Genomic DNA, 18,002 nt, shown 5'->3' on the forward strand with positions numbered 1-18,002 from the left:
TTTTACTACAGATCATTCATAAAACCCTTATAGTTATGTTTCACTTCAATCAGTTTCTCAACGCAGCTACTGAATGTCATTAAACTTCAATAGCAGGTAAGCATTCTTCCATCCACTGGTGAAACTGTTTAGTGATTCCAGTTTCTTTAGTTTAGGATTTTATAAGCAATTTAACACATGATCTTAGTACTGAGATTGAGAAGATATTAATTCATTATTGCCTGAAGAAAAAAAAAAAGGTTTCTTTTCTACTAACTTTGGAATTCCATTATGTGATTTTGCAACTGTTCCGCATTATCTCATTATTATTGGCTCTACAGAAGGACTGAAAAGTATAGACAGCTTGCTTTGTGGCTTTTTTGGTTTTGTTTTGTTTTTTTTCTCCTTGTCCCAAACTCAGTAAAAATAAAACTTAGAAGGCTCTTTTAGAAGTTTTAGCCATTCTTCCATTAAATGGTTGTGGAAGCATTTGGATGTTTTAAGGACAAAAAGCAACAATTATAACAACCCAGACTCGGTTCACCCTCCAATTCTTTTACAGAGCCCAACACATAATTTGAAAGAAAGCATTTAAAAAAAAAAAAAAAAAAAAAAAGGACAAACACAAAAAAACCCACCAAAAACCAACCTTAATATCTAGATTGATTTTATCTAATTCCAGGCCTTACTTAGAAGTAATATCACCCCATCTCCTTTCTTAGCAGAAACAAATATAGGGATTTAGAGGATGGAGACTTCCCAGTTGAGATTAAGGTTAGCCCTAAATTCCTAAATTTGCACTGTCTTTATGACAAAGAATCTACACTTCATTTTTGAGGAAACATTTCCAATGATCTATTAAACTGCGATTATTATTATTATACTGTGCCTCATTATAATTGTGATAAAATGATCATAGTATTGTGTGTCTAAATTTTTGAATTTTCCTGTTTTGCTGTCTACTCACTGGATCTCAGACTAAACAATCCATCAGCATCAGATTTTGCACAAATTCTGAAAACAGAACTCAAGAGCATTCTTAATTTCATCACTTTTGTTTTTTTCTTGGAAGATTTCATTATAAAATGCATTTTCCAGAGCACAGTTCACTCCAGAGGTTCTCTGCATATTACCAATTTTTTCCATGGTTTCATAAAAGTAGCAATTCTTAACTGTAAATAGTATTCCAGCAATGCTTTTGCCAAGATTTCAGGAAGCAATCACATCACCTTTACTCTCTTCTCTGCTTATTCAGACTGTCCTTGAAAAGATCACATTAACTTTTTCAGCTAGAGCAATGAAAATGCAGTTTATGGTCAGTTCATTACCTACAATAACCCTTAACATCGTTCTGTAATTACTGTTTTTTAATACATAACTACTAATTCTGTAGGCATGGCACCCATTATTCACTGCTAGGTATATGACATTGGTTTGCTTACACTTAAGTTTGTGCTATAGAATTCTGAATCTTACCATTTGAACCTGACTGCTCTGCAACAAAGCCTTCTCCTTGCTGTTATTTATCATCCATGTAAATGTCAAAGACTTCTAATTTTTCTTCCAGAATTGTCACACTCATTTTGTAATTGGTAAGAAAGCTACAGTACTGTTCCAATACACAAGTATTAATAGACTGTCACTTAGCAGCTGCCCAACATCATTCTCAGAGATAACTATTTTTAAAAAAACCCAACAAATTGGCTTACAGTTCTCGAAGCAGCACTTGTCATTTAGCTAATCACAGAACAGTAGCAGTTTTCCCTCACATCTGGCAAATGTGAAAGCATGTCTTTGCTTCCCTTGTCCATTTTTAAGCATTAGTTTTCACATCATGGTCAAGCTGATATAATGGTGCTCTCCCATCAGAAAGATCTCTGGCCACTTCCTTTCATACTCACTTAAAGGCTGAATCAGACCTAAGAAGGTGATTGGGAATAGTCAGCATGGATTTACAAACTGGAAATCATCCTTGATCAAGCTGATAGCCTTCTATGATGAGATGACTGGCTTGGAGGATGGAGAGGAAAGCTGGAGATGTGTACCCTGACTTTCTAGCAAGACTTTTCAACACTGTAACAACCTCAATGATAAACTAAAGACGAATGAGCTAAGTAAGAGGACGGTGAGGTGGTCTGAAAAGGAACTGAACTGCTGGGCTAAAAGCACTGTCATCAGTGGTATGAGTCCAGTTACTAGTGAACTCAGAAGTCCAGCACTGGGACCAATCTTGTTCATTAATAACCTGAATGGTCAGAGTGTGCCCTTCAGCAAGCTTACAGCTGATCCAAAACTGGAAGGAGTGGCTGATACACCAGATAAGTGTGCAGTCATTCAGAGGGACCATAGCGGGTTGGAGAATCAGGCCAACACGAATCTCATGAAGAACAACAAAGGGAAGTGCAAAGTCCTGCCCCTGAGGAGGAACTGCCCCAATCACCAGTATATGCTAGATACTGACCAGCTGGAAATCAGCAAGTTCAATAATGTGCCCTCATGGCAAAGGCAGCCAGTGGTATCCTGGGCTGCATTAGAAAAAGTATTGCCAGCAGGTTGACAGAGGTGATCCTTCCCCTGTCCTCAACACCGCAGAGACCACATCTGGATTGTTGTGTCCAGTTCTGGGCTGCACAGTACAAGGAAGACATGGACATACCAGACTGAGTCCAGCACAGGACTGAATGATCAAAGCATCTGACACATGAGAAGCGGCTGAGATATGGGACTGTTTAGCCTGGAGAAGAAAAGACGTGTATAAATAGCTGATGGGTAGAGAGTAAAGAAGACTAAGCCAGAGACTCCTCTGTGATATCCACTGAAAGGACAAGACGCAATGAACACAAACTGAAACTGATAAACTTTTTCATTGTGAAGGTTGTCAAAGACTGGTACAGGTTTCCCAGTGAGGTTGCGATGTCTCCATTTGTGAAGATATTCAAAAACCTGACTGGAGAAGGTCCTCAGGAACCTGTTCTAGCTGACATTGTTTTCAGCACCTCTGCTTCAAATCAGAGTCCTCTTTGAAGTTGTGCATGCTACTCAGTTATTGCTTTTAAAATAAAGATTGTTTAAAAGACAGATGACTTAAGAAGAAACTATGAAGAAAGAGTTAATTTATATGACACATTTTTCACCTAGTTGAACAGGAAAAGATATTACAGGCCCAAAAAGCACACTGAAAGAAAATAAATCTTTGGTATCGTCCTCTTGGTGGTGGTTGTGTGTGACTCAACCTTTCATGTGGCAAAGTCCAAAATCTGCGTGAAGAAGTTTAGATGGATGATTTAGTTTGAATATTTTTCTTGTTTTTAATTATTATGGCTTCGTTTAAGCTGCTATATAAAAATGACAAGCTGACTCCTAATTTCCTTCAGAGGTTGGCATATTCAGTTTCTCTTATGTGTATTACATGCACATTACATTTACACAAACTCAATTTTGGCATTTGACTTCTGTAAGACTGACTTCTTTCTGTGGCTCACAGGAAGCATTTGCAATGTTCCACCTTGTTAGTCACAGAAGTTTTATTTCCCACTCTTGATAAATACTCTCCTTTTACATATATTCCATAACAAGGGGTAACGTAAGAAAATGAGACACTTGACTATAATTAAAGATTTGTGCACGCAGGTGTCTGTGTGTGAGATAACAAGTCATTCATTCAGCATAGAAATGCTCAAAGATTACTTGAAGAGTCTGTGCATCCAGGAAAATACCTATGCTTACTAGAGAGGTTGTCCTTTATGCACTACAATAAGAGAGTTGAAACTCCATATGTTTGGGGGCTATACTTTCTCTCCATGTTTGCAAGCGGCAATGACAAAATATAAAAAGACATTATTTTGGTATGTTCTGGGTTATGAAAACAGAAAAAACCTGAAAACGAAGAAAAGCACACATCAACCATGGGGAAAGATAAACTCAAAGAAAAAAAAGTTTTCTTACTCTGCTAGACTCTTTATTTTAATCAAGCTAATAAACAGATACTATATTACTATATTAAGTTACTTACTATAGGTAAATCATACTGTCAGTGGACGTCTTCTAAGCAAACACAGAATTGTTACAATTGTAGCTAATAAGAAGTATGCTTATTAAAAAAATATTCTTTATAGAGTATAATATTAAGGTGAAACCTAGAATTCTTTTGAAGGAAGAAACTCAGGTTTCTTTGGTAACTCGAAGGGCAGCTTTGTGGGGTTCTTTCATTGACATGTTCAAAAACAAACTAATCAAGGAAAAATCTGTTTATTAAAGACAGATGTCTGAGAATACGTGGCAGTTATTCTAAGCTATACCACTTCTTTATAGCAAAGCGAATACAGGCTAGAGAAAAGGTCTAAATCAATATACTTAAAAATGGAACCAGAAGTAAACTCCCTCTGACACAAATATGAAGTATCCATAAATATTCAGGAAAGCTTAACACATGAAGGATTTTAAACTATTTCAGTGCAGAACATATGTTAAAAAGTATACTCAAAAATCTTAGAATTCAATAAGAATTGTAATCACATCATAATAAACATCAGAACTACATCACGGCAAAAAATATGTACAAAAAAAAAAAATCAAACATCTGAAGTTATTCTAAACTAATGCCATTGATGCTTCTGCATTATATTAGAATCAGAAAGAATCATATTTATCACTCAGACTAAAGGTCTTTCTACACTACTTAACCATAAGAAAAGCAGCATACATCATGGGCTGTACAACTTTGGAGTATACTTTTCTTGCTCTGAGGCAGTAATAAATTCTCAAATCAAATACACCACCTAAAGTTACCAATTCTGAAACATACATTCTGGCTGAGAAACAAACTATCATGTTAAATTTCTGTATGCATGTTCAGTCCTATAATTGTATTTTTTACTGTCCTTGATAGACTGAAAATATAAATAAAATATAGGTCACACTAATAAACATAGCTATAGCCAACAGCTTGAAAAAATCTCCATGGTAGAATAACTATATGACTTAGCAGAAAATGGACACATGGAAAAGCATTATCCCAGATGGTAATTTAGGGAAAATTTTCTTCAGAATAAACCTAAATTATTTTTAATCAGATATTTCTTCCATAAAAAGTATGAATTATTTTGATTTTCCAAGTAAATGCACAGTAAGATTTTTATGTACTGATAGTACAAGTACCTTTCTGAGACTACATCTACTGGTCCTCTCCTCAGCTGACTACTAAAATCTTCTGCTCTTTAAACTACCAGGAATGACTATGAAGTGAGAAGCATTACTTTTGGTTACGTTCCTCCTTGTGCTACTGCTGTTTTCCTGAGCTGATAAAACTTCATAGATCTTGCTAATATCCAATCCTCATCTGTCTGCACAACTGATATACAGTCTAAGAGTATGAGAAAAGGTAAGTCTACTAAATAGCAAATAGATAAACAATGAACAAGGGCTGAAGAAAATACCAGCATGTTCTGACACAACAGAAGGTTCCTTATTTTCCCTATTCCTTTTTTTCTTCAGCTAAGACAACTATACTTGAGCAGATACATAATCAATTTCTGAAGTGAAAAAACTTTTTTCATCATTGGCCAATAGAATAAACATTTTTACTATTATAACATAATCTCTACATATCAGAGGACAGCAATAAATATTATTTCTATTTTTATCACAACAGCAAACATAAGCAAACTAAAATTGTCTCTCCTGCAATTAATGTATTATGAAATATAGCTTCTGTTTTTGGGAACTGGTGATCAGTGAGCCATTTTTATATTCACAGATCTACTTTCTATTACCTCTAGCTAATGTGCAGACAGTATGCTCTGGAGTAGAATAGATTTGTTTTGTAGTACTGACATCAGATAAGAAACTCAAACACCAAACAGAAAATATGACAACATTCTCCGTTTATAGCTCTATGAAATCATGTAATTTTAAATTTAAATATTTTAATAAATATTTAATAAATTTTAAATATTAAAAAATTTAATTATTAAAAGATTAATAATTTTTAATATTTAAAATTCCTAAAGAAACCACCACAATAGATTCCATGGTTTATCAACAAGGCATATGTCTTCCATCCATGGATTTGTAAATTGCAAAGCAAAAAGGACGTTTGATTTTGTAAGTGTTTGTAGACAGTAAGCAGCCATTAAAATCTGCAGATAATTGGGGGAAAAAAAACATGTCAGAAACTAAAAACAATGAGAAAGATTAACTGTTATTAGGAAGCCAAAATGAAGTGTAACTGCAGTGATTTAAGTTACTTACCAATAGAGATAGGGTTTATCCTTATCTACATTGATATTGTTTAGCGGATCCATCCGAAACCAGGTGTTAAGAGTAAACCCATTTTGATAAGGCCACTTAGCAATAGGAGGCAATGCAATTGCCTGTAATGAAAAAAACAAAAAAGAAAAAGGAAACAAAGTCAAAAAGTGAATTTTTCAAGAAGTATTGCTAAAGGTAATAGCTTTCTAAAATCCTGTCGTTCTAGATCTGCAGATCTGCTTTAACTTTCAAGTATTAAAGAAGAATATTAAAAAAAACCCCTTCAAATATTTTTTGACCAAATGCATTAATATTCCATCTATTTTAAAATACTTTAATTTTTAACTACATAAATTCTACCAATAGAGGACATGAAATTAAATTTGTGAATGGGCAATATCAAGAGAAAAAAGTAGAAAAATTACTTCTGCAGAAATTAAACTATAAATTCAGCTTTCAGTAAGTATTCATCTCATCAATAGTCTTAAACATTAAGAACAAATTAATCTCAACAGATAGTACAATAGAGATTCACTGTTAAAACTACAATATAAAAAAGGTTGTTCTCTGAGATTTAAGAGCTATCATGTTTTTTTCCTGTGAACACTTAGTAAGGTAAGAGACTGAAAATTTTAAACCCATTCTCAGTTAAATACATTAATAGTAAGCCATGCCCTGGGAAAAAAAAAATTATTTTTCAATATTTTATTTTTATGGGCTGACTGATTAAGAGGCTTCAGAGAACTCTACCCCTGACCCTGAATACCTGATCTAACTTTGAAGTTAGGTACTCTTTAGGGAGGAAATTAGACAAGATGAACTTCAGAGGTCACTTACAAAGTAAGTGTTTTCTATGATACCACTTAGAGATAAAACAATTTTTCTCCTCAGTAGGAGAACTACACACAAAATTAAGTAATTAAAAAAATTTAAGAAATTAAATGTTTGTAATAATTTAGAAATTACTGTAGAGATTACTGATTACAAAAAATTCCTTCTCCCTCCATCAGACGAAATATAGAATATTTTACACAAAAGTAGTTAAGGAATAATAGCCTTTAATACTACTACTTGAAATAAGTTGTATATTAATGCAAAGCTGAAGAAAATAACTTTATAAATAACAATAGGATGTTATTTCTAAGTGTATCTAATTGATATTTTTCAGTTTCAGTAAGATAATTTAAACTCTTACTACACTTTAAAATAATAAAGACTAGTTAATGAATCCATGCACTGATGGTATTAGCAAGGCAATTGCTGAAAGAGTTTTAAGAGCAGAGAAACAGTTTATTAAGAACGATAGGGAACTCATAGTAAATTTTACAATTAGATACAGCAGTGTGCTCAGATTATGCTAGTATTTGACTAGGCAAAAGAAATAACACCAATTCTGCTGAAGCCTAACTTCTCAGTACTAAACGTTTTAAGGAACTCCTTTGGGATATCACTCCTGCCTCCTGAGAGGGAGTTCCCTGCCTGAAACAGGAAAAGAGCCGTTTGATGACAAACAGGAACACCCGGGAATAGTACCACCACAAGGCATCCTCCTAAGGAAGTGACTAATGTGCTACTTATACAGACTGGCAGCAACATAACACAGATATGGGCAGAGCCCTTCAGTTAGGATAGCAAAGCAGCGCTCACCAGCAGATCAGCAGACTGGTTCAGTAGACTCTTGGCTACTTCATGCTACCACTGAAATCTTGCTTATACAAGGAGCATGCACCCAACTTTAAAGAGGGCCAAACTGATACTTATCATGCCAAATAAACATTATGCTGTTTCTCTGTCTGATGTCATCACTGTGCATCACACCTGAAAACCTGAAATCAGTGCTAGTAAACTCTTATCCAGTCTCTTTCTTCTACTGAAGTACTTCATTGTATAGGTCATTTTGTAAGTAATCACCCTTAGTCCACTTCAGAGGGTGACCTCTCTCCAGAACTTCATACTGTAATCCAACATGCACTACTCAAGAAATGCAAATTTGAAACTCATATTTCTTGATTTACAGGTGCACAGTCAATGATGAGTGGCATGTGGAACAAGATCCTAACCAAGGAAAGAGAAATGCCTATTGTGCATTTCAATCAAGAAACTTCATGCTCCTGTAACTGATGCACCTCTTTGGACAGGGAGGAATATTTGAAATTTTTCCCCTGAAAAACGTTTTTTGAAGCTCTGATACAAAATTATATTTAAGAGAGCCATTTCATCAGGGTTTGCCTCTGAAGCCCAGAAATGTCAAAGTAGTATGTGCTATTATAGACATTCATATTCTGCAACAGCTGTCTTGCTGCTGCATGTACTTTCAAGAGAGGTTAACTGGTTTTAATTTAGCAGTAGCAAATGAAACTCTCTCTTTCAAAACTCAGTAATTAATTCCTTACACAATATGCCCTATGCATTTTGCTGACACATCCGTCTGTGCAGCTGAATATGAAACAAGATCAAGGAAGTGATCTAGCAAAAAATAACTCAGGTGAAAACCAGTGATTTTTAAGCCAGTTTATTTCCCTGATGCAATCTGCCACACCAGCTGTATTCACACAGAACACAAGGCAGTGGTTTATGCTTGAAGAAAACTATTAGTGCTATTGAGGAAATACAAGTAGAACAGCCCAAGAGAAGCTCCTAAGACCCTTCATGCCCTGGCATGAAAAGACAGGCTTCTCAGGATTATTTCCCCTTAAAAGATTCCAAGCTCTACCATAAGCATGTACCATTCCATACCAGAATGAAACTGAACCTCATATCTGGATTTCTCATTTTTAAGCATTTGTATTTACTGCCTTAATAATGTATAAATCTGTATACAATATTTGAATTTATTTGTAGGTTTTTTCTGAACATACATTCAGTGAATAGAAGAGACAATATGTATTCGAGAAAGTTTAGAATGGAATACAGTTTCATTGTCATAAGTTATCTCAAGAAGTAAAGCCAAAAGAAGACTCCATTTAAATCACTGCCTTGAGGGAAACAGCTGATGGAGCTCAGTCAAAAAAAAAAAAAAAAGATAATAAAACTTATGACGAAGTTGCCACTGTAAACTGTGATTACATGGACGAGCTCATCCCTGTATTTTTCTCAAGCCTCTGCTTTACATAGCAATTACATTATTGAAATAAAATAAAACTGTTCATTGGAATTTTCAGGTTTCACTTTTATGATAACTTCCCCAGATAAAAATCTGCTATTTGTCATTGCATCCTCACAAGTGCAACTTCTCAACACTACAATTAACCTTGCAACCCTATGGAAGGCAAGGTCTAGACTACTCAAGCATGTATTTCCCCCTCTCGTTTCCTCTTCAAGAATTTCCAAAACCAAATGAAAGGAAATGCAAATGAGGAGCAATTTATTTGTTCCACAAGTTGTATTTTTTTTGGTTGAAAACTTACTGCAGCACTACAGCCTGGGAAGTTGAAAAAGGTATCAGGCCCATGTCTCTGTGGCATCTGATTAAGGACTGATAATAGTTTAACCGCATGTCTTGGCTGTGAAAACAAGAAAATTGCACAAAAGTCAATACAACCATTTTTGTACTCTCTAGGCTACAACGGAAACTGGACTGTTTTCAAACAACATAGCAAATTAACTCTAAAGTAGTTAGTAAAAATACTTCATAAACATATGTTCAATCAACATGAAAAAAAAAATAAAATTCAAGTTTATAAGTCCCAGGAGACAATTTATGTTAACTTCAGGCTCTAATGGAATGACACTTAATGCTTTATCTGATCACAGCTTACCCAGATTCCATTTTCGCCTCGAAGCATGCTGAACAAAAGCTTCAACTCTTTGACAGTGATGCTGTAGCTGGCAAGAACCCCCAACATATCAACTAGAAGATCTTCAAAGGAAAATAAAGTTATTCTGAACTCTGAATTTCATTGTTTTGACAAAAAAGCTGAAAAAGTTAATACCTTTAAAAGTAAGTGTATTCACAAATTCTAAAAATCAAACTCAGTTGCCTTAAATATTTTACAAAGGTTTTCATATTCAAGTTGGTTTAGTTATTTTCAGAAATAAATTTACATATGCAGTTTTATATTTTGCATCACACTTTGAACAACGTGTCTGTTAAATTTACGAAGAATTAGTTCTTCCCATTTCACAATTCATCATACATTATGAACAGTTTGCTCCTTTTTGTTACATACTTTTGGGATAAGGGTTTCTTCATTCCTCTGAAGTTAGCATTTTTCAAAAACTTCTGACCTAAAAGATGCTTGACATTATTCTTCAACTTAAGCACAGCACACTATACTGAGAATTTGTATGGTTCCCACAGTTTTGCTACAGTAATAATGCTTCCAATTTTTACCAGAACGAAAGGTCAGGGGGGAAAAAAAAAAACAAAACCCACAAGCAAAACCCCACAAAAAAACCACAGTGAGAAAACAATTAAAAGAAGTGATCAAAATTGCTAATGAATTTATGTAATACAGCTTTCATTAAAACATCTCAAAATCCATAAACTTTTAAAGTAATGACATGAAATAGCCTGCCTCTCAGAGAATATCAGGTTTAAATTTACTGCTAGTGCTTGGATCTTTATAACACAGAATTTCACTTTAAGAATTTGTCAGCTTGTGGGATGATGGACTCCACACTTTCTTCTGGAATAAAGCACACTACTAGGAATTACTACTTCCTCTAGCAGGGGAAAAACAATTTGCTTATCTTCACAGACGTGGCATATGAAATTTAATTCAGAAATAAAGCAGTGAAATACAGAATTTCCAAAACAAAAAAGCTATGACACAAGAGAACCAGCATTAACAAACTTTTTCAATCTGCTCAACAATCAGAAAATTCTCCCCATAAAAGTTGTAGAAAACATGAATAAGCTTACATCTGATTTGCTACAGAAGACTACGTGTTTTTCTTGTTCATTAGTGAAAGGATGACTCTTGAAGGTGCTGACAAAGAGTAGTCTTAAAAAGCTTCCACCCTTTTCAAGGACATTTCACATTGATATTTTGTTTTAAACCAAATTTTCTCTCTGCAAATCCCTTATGTATGTGTTTTTGAGTAAAACCATCAATATCAATTCAACTTGTTCCACTATGAAACCAACCTCTGGTCCTCAGTAAGCAAAAGGCATGTGCGATGAATGAAATATCATTTAATTTACAGGAGACATAGTAAGCTGTTCAGTGAGTGAAACTGCATGTCAGGAAAGGCAAAAGAAAAACACTGTATCCTGCAGACATTTTCACCATAAGATCTGAATATATTCCTAATGTTCAAGTATAGACTTTTTTTCCCTTTCTTTAAAGGAAGGATTTATTTAATCTTCCCTTTAAAATTAGTGCCACATTATATTTGTAACAGAATTTCTTAAGGGAAATCAAAAGAAAGCTAAGAAAACTACACCCCCTATTCTTTTATGAAGGTGAATTCTATGACTCAGCTCCTCCTCTGGTACCTACGAGCATCTGTCCCCTTCACTGTACAGTCTCCAGCCTGCAATGTGAAGCTGGCAGTGATTGCACATATTGTACGTGATTAGAAATTGAGAACAGTAACACACTGAAAACTCAGAAATGGAAATCAACACAAGTGAATACCAATCCTTGCCTGACAATTTCCCAATTCTTATTTTGCATTCTTAACTTGCTTTTTAGATCCAGCTACTTCAAATTTTGCTTCCATTAAAAAGTGTTGCGTAGAAGCAAAGCTGTTTGGTGAAAACCAGAACATCATTAAAAAAACCCAACTTCTAACCTAGATGACAAAAGTAAAAATTAATATGGTCAAACACAGAAATGATTGGCAGGTTTTTAAAATTACAGAACATGTGCTGCTTTGTTTCACTGTTATAGCCCTGTACTACCTTATGGCACAGAAAATTTCTTATTTCTACTGGAGATGTTGATAACCCACAGACATTGGAAATACATATTTATAAATAATGAATAAAACATCGATGGAGAGAAAAAAATGTAAGCTCCCTAACAATGTTACTCTGGGTAAAACAAAGACCTGAAAGATCGAAGCTCAGTAGGTAACAAGTAACGACAAAGCAAAGAACATCTGTGGAAGCTGAAGCACTTAATGCTACTTAAAAATATTGCTGTAAACACCTCTAAAGAAAGTTTGCTTCTTGTTTCAATCTAACAAGACTTAAAAAGAACTGTACTCTATTACATAGCTTTATTCATAGTTATTAGAAATCTCATATAAAAGAGTCCACATCTGGTTTATAAATCCTAATAATTCACTCATCTATAAATGGACAAAGGTCACAAAACATACTACAATTAGGTTTTTTTAATTTTTACTTCATTTTTTTATATTAAATAAGATCATATATATATATAACTGGTATCTATGACCTCATTTCAGAAACATGATTGTGTAAAATAATAGTAAGTGGAGAAGAAGAAAACAGGCATTATTTCTCATATTTAATGCATTTCTAAAATGCACAGAATGCAACAGATTTTATTTCTGTTAATGGCAGCTTCTGACTACTTTCATACTAAGCAGTTTATATATGATCTATAAATTAACCAGAAACCTTGAATGAATGTTTAATTCAGTCATAGAATACGAAAATACAATGATAAAAGAGCCTGCCTGTCTTTCAAGTAACCATGAGCACCTATCAAAATGAATTGTATGGCATTAACTTTAGAAGACATATTAAACAGCATTGGAAATGCAACTTATGGAAAACTACCCTCATGACTCCTTAACCTTTTAATAACAGACAGCCATGAAATTGTGAATTTTAACTCTGTTGGTGAAGTAAATTAATTTCTATAGGTTGGCAATAGAGAATGTGATTATTTTGCAGTTTTATGGAACCAGTTGAAAGATAAATGCTTGTTAACAGCCCATTAATGACAGAGCAGTCAAAACCTAACATTTTTGCTTAAAAACTAGGAACTGTTTCAGTGCTTAAGAATTCAGCTCCAGCAATTTTAGAACAATTACCTACAGCATCACAACAGAACTGCAGGAAATAAAATGGGGCTCAAGGGACACATATCCACTCTGTATGAGTTCAGGCTACTCTCTCATCCAGCATTCAGACTTCTCTGAAGGTACCACAGACACACTAGCCCAAAGACTGCCTCAGAGCAGATGATCTGCTTCACTACTCATCACCTGGAAATAGAGAACTGTAAAAAGCGAATCCCTCAAGGAAGATCCTGTGCAGCTGTTAAAAAACAAAAGTGCCAATCACCTATGCAATTACCTCAGTAATCTTTCCGCCTTAACCATTGATAAAATGGCTCACCATCCCCTATCTTAGTATAACAGACTATCACAGTACAAAGATGACTTCTGACAGGTGGTGCTTCTGGAAAGCAAATTAGAATACAAGTGGCAACGACCCCATTTGGATTGCAACTGAGACTTTCAAGGTGATTAAGCTTTTATTCTTGACCACAGAATCTGTAAAATCTCAAGAAGATATTTAAAGTGCTGAGAAGCCTCATGAATCTGATAGTCTTCATCTAAACAGACAGACAAGTTCTCACTCCAAAAGATTGGGTACATGTTTTTTTGCTGTTGTCTTACTTTCATAAAACCAGAGAAGAGTGGCTTCAGACTGAGACTGCTCCTGAAAGTGTGCTGCCAGAACATAAAACAGAGATTACGTCTGTCTTGTCTATTTAAACCTTATCTAGGTCTAATCACAGTGTTTCACAAAGGAACAAGTGAGATGACCTAAAACCAAACAAACAACTCCCCCAAAACCCTAAAAAACCCAAAAAGCTGTACCTTTTACAGATGATAAAAGCCAACTGCAAAACACTGGGCTGACAGAGTATTAGCAACTCTTTTGGGAATAAAGTGGTACTAACTTATTAGGAATAAGCACTAACACAGCTCTTGTTCTAAACATCTTCCCTGAATGTTAAAAATCATTTTGCCACAAAATTTCTTACTTTATTCTCTGGGTTTGGAAAGATCATAGAAATATCTGGGGCAAAACAGTTCTACAGTCATCTGGTGTCAATTATGACCTCAACATCTGCATAGCAGATTAGGGAAGAGAGATACTGCATTAGTTGTCACTGATTTTGTCATCAGGTGCCTACCACTGAACTAGTTATTACATGACCATATTTACTACTTCTGACTTATTACCAACATTGTTGCCATTTGTAAAGGGGATGTGAGGTGCTCACAGAAATCAAGAGATAAAAGCAAAATTACGAATTTGGTTGCTTCCATGTCTTTGTCAGAAAAATTCTCAAAAAAACCCACAATCTCATCTATTTACAGTTATCAGAGAAAGAAAGACCCTACAAAGCATTCTGTCAAATCCCTGCTCATGACATACAGAAGACTATTCAGATAATCTGACACACATAGCAGAGCTAAAATGCCATCAGAATTCAAATTTTCAGTTTTGTTTTTAAATTAAATATGTGCTCTCAAAAGCAAGCTTGCTGATGTCTTTTCTGCAGAAGGTCTCTTTCTGAAGTACTGTGTGACCACTCTTCGAAAAAAATTAATAGGGTAGAAGCTCCGTTATTTTTTTTATTAACGTACTACCCTTGGCCTATATTAATAGTTGTAAATTCAGAGTGATTTTTCAATTCTCAGATGCTCCTCTCAGATGCTCAGATCCTATACTCTTGATTTCTGATTTCTACAATTAGTGGAGCGTTTTTAAAAATTTCTCTCTAATGGGGACATCATTACAGTTATATATGCCACATACAGAAGTATTATTTAGGGGAGTCTAAACCAGACAAATTTTATCGGTATGACTACTGATGCAAGCACATTATTTCCATGAGTGAAACCCGGAAAAACTTCAAGATAGAAATGTTTTCATCAACTAATATCTTATATTTAAAGTGGAATAAAGCAGTATCTTTGCACTTATACGATTCTGACATATTTACAAGTCCTGCAAAACAAAGCATACTTGGTGAAAACCACTGGTTTATGAAGCTATTGATCTGTTATACTTCAGTCTGAATCTCGCAGTACAATATTTAGCATCACACTTCTGGTTTTAGCATTTACACATATATTTCTAACCAACAAGGTGTGTGCTAAGACTTGCTTTGAAATACGGAATGCAGCTTTTTCAAATAATATTACAGATACTTTTATACTGAAAAAAAAAGCCAAAGACAAAAACATTCCCGAATAAGCTAGTTTTCATGTAGCTGTTACGCTTCTCTTGTTTCTGGTCTGAAATCCTTGCTGGTTTACTGTTCCACAAAGCCTATATATGTCAAGAATCAGATTATCAACTAAAATCTTACAATTATGGAAGACAAACCTCTTCAATCTTTCAAAAATGCCTCACAATTTAAGCATCCTACTATCAGCTCCAAACTATATAAAAATTAAGAACTCCTTTCACACTGAGTTGAAAGAAACTGACTAGCTTAAGTTTCTCCCCAAGAAAAGTAAGGAGTAGATACGTAGCTCTCAGCTGCCATACTTAAATGTGATTCAAGTGTTTTAAACATAATTACTCTAACCAAGTAATTCAGGATTACAATCCGTACCCTACTATTGAGAGGACATAGGATGGAATAACATAAACTCCTTCAAAAGTACTCTGAAAACCTTAGCTGTGCAACAACATAATCACTTATTTTCAGTAAGCAAACAAAGTATGTTATTTTTTTAATGCTGTAAAAAATTATAGGACATTAAAAAGCACAGGTATAAAAACTGAAGAGATATTATAGGGAGCACAGCTATACATTATGAAACGATTGTTTAATATAATCCAAGTGTCCAGCATTTAAAGCTATGAATAATTTCTGATATGCTGTCAAATGTAGGTTATGTTTAAAGTGGATCATAATAACAATTCTAACATCTGAATAATTCAAAATGATCAATGTATTTAAAAACTAAAATATTACCTTGACAGTTAAGAAGTCTAACATGTACTGTTCTTAATTATGTTCAAAATTGCTTTTTTTTATCACTCAGATAACATTATCTTCTGAGATGAATTAACAGGCAGTTATTTTAAACAATGTATCTACACATATTTTAAACTAAGAATACACTTTTGTCATTTTTCTGAAACTGATAAAAAAGTACTTCTGACTCTATAGCAGTACTAACCAAAATATCACTTTAAGTAAAAACCAAGACATCCCAAACCCTTCCATAATCACAAAATGCTGACAGTTCCAAGAATGCAATAATTATTTTATCAGTTGGCAATTTATACCTGCAATCATGTCGTCCACAGTACTCATCTTCAGCAGTACCTGTTCAATTAAACCAACTTCCGTGCTAGTCTGTAAATTACGGACACTTTTACGTAGAATTGCCGTGAACATACTCCAGATTTCTGCTTGGCACGTTACATCACAGTGCTCCAAAAGCTCTGACATGCACGTAATGCTCTCTGCATCCTGGATTATAAAGTTCATCTCTAGATCAAATTCGCCACCAACCAGCTACAAAAGAAAACAAGAGCAGCATTACAATGTGAAATACATAGTTTACTGTTTTTCATACCTTTATTGTGACCAACACTGACTATTTTTTGCATGATGACAGAGGTAATTTTGATAAACTCACAGCCATGATCTGTAAGACAGCAGATTAACAATCATGCTATGCAAAACATATCTTGTACAAAATATACACACTAATATCATAAAATACTACCTTCAATTTTATGACAGTGCTGAATACAACACTTTCATAAAATAGAATCAAAAGTTATTTGAAATATTCCTTCCTATAAAGTAATTGAAATGGCAGCCTGGCCCAGAGAGATGTAGTGCAGAAGCTGCGGAAACTGAAAAGCTCAAAAGCAGTTGAGGCTTTCCCACAGTTCCCTGAAGAGAAATTTGCCTATTCAGGAATAAAAAGACACTGATAATAACTTAGCTATGTTTTCTCCTGATATAAGCCAACATTTGCCCTTAGTGACATGTTTGTAAGGCCTTACTGCCCTTTCCATTGTACCACCAAAACAGTCATGCAGTCATGCTCAGAAAAAGAATCAGTGATCTGCTGTGGACCAACGCAAACACGGAAAACTTGCTGAATTATACCACAGAGCAGTTCATCATGTGGCCAAGGAAACCTACTGCTGGTGCAAGGGAGAGACAGCACTGGGAGAGGAACAAGTACTCAGATGGAAAGTGATTTAACAGCAGCACAGATGAGAGTACAGCCTGACTTCTATCTACCCAGATACTTGCAAAATGCTATCCAAGGTCCTGAGCTCCAATGAAATAGCACAACTACCAGGCACATTTTAGGAGGGGGGAAAAAAAAGAATTAGCAAAAATTTGCAAAAGATACAGTCAAGACCAAGTATATCTTAAGGAATGGAATTCACCAATTTCAATCAGTCACTTGCGTAACTTAAAAAAGATGCACTCAAAACACCTTGCTGAACTGAATGTGAAACCTAGTTCAAAAAATCCAATCCCCTTTCAATTTTCCATTCTGAAGGAAACAAAGCCTGACTCTTATGCATCCTACTTTACCCTAGTAACCTTGAAGAATTTTGAAAGCACCACTGTTAAATTTCAATAACTGCAAATATATTACCTAATTCAGAAAGGCAAACAAACAGAATAAATTAATTCTAAAATAATTTTAAGACAGTCTTTTCTATTTGTTTCAGGAAGTTATAAAATTAAAATTGTAAGAACATGTTTTAAATTGAAGATATTAAAAAATTAATCTATTATAAGTGTATAATTTCAAGAGTCACTTTTAATAGAAAGCTATTTCATAGCCTATTTAAAAGCAGTTGGTATTGCCTTCAGATTAAACTCCAAACAAGAAGTAAG

At 34.5% G+C, this 18,002-nt stretch overlaps 1 protein-coding gene across 9 annotated transcripts in view; it reads right to left on the bottom strand.

The window, feature by feature from the left end:
- The window catches only part of NBEA (neurobeachin), a 514,689-nt gene that overhangs the window by 406,361 nt on the left and 90,326 nt on the right, over window positions 1-18,002 (bottom strand). For all 9 annotated transcript variants that reach the window (XM_074815844.1, XM_074815841.1, XM_074815846.1 and 6 more), the window contains exons 2-5: window positions 16,415-16,646; window positions 9,987-10,087; window positions 9,636-9,731; window positions 6,229-6,350 (exon numbers count right to left, since the gene is read on the bottom strand). In XM_074815844.1, coding sequence (XP_074671945.1) covers window positions 6,229-6,350; window positions 9,636-9,731; window positions 9,987-10,087; window positions 16,415-16,646 — 551 coding nt within the window. The remainder of the gene's footprint in view (window positions 1-6,228; window positions 6,351-9,635; window positions 9,732-9,986; window positions 10,088-16,414; window positions 16,647-18,002) is intronic.

Source organism: Strix aluco, chromosome 2 (genome assembly GCF_031877795.1).
Source record: "Strix aluco isolate bStrAlu1 chromosome 2, bStrAlu1.hap1, whole genome shotgun sequence".
In the NCBI taxonomy this organism is placed as follows: Eukaryota; Metazoa; Chordata; class Aves; order Strigiformes; family Strigidae; genus Strix; species Strix aluco.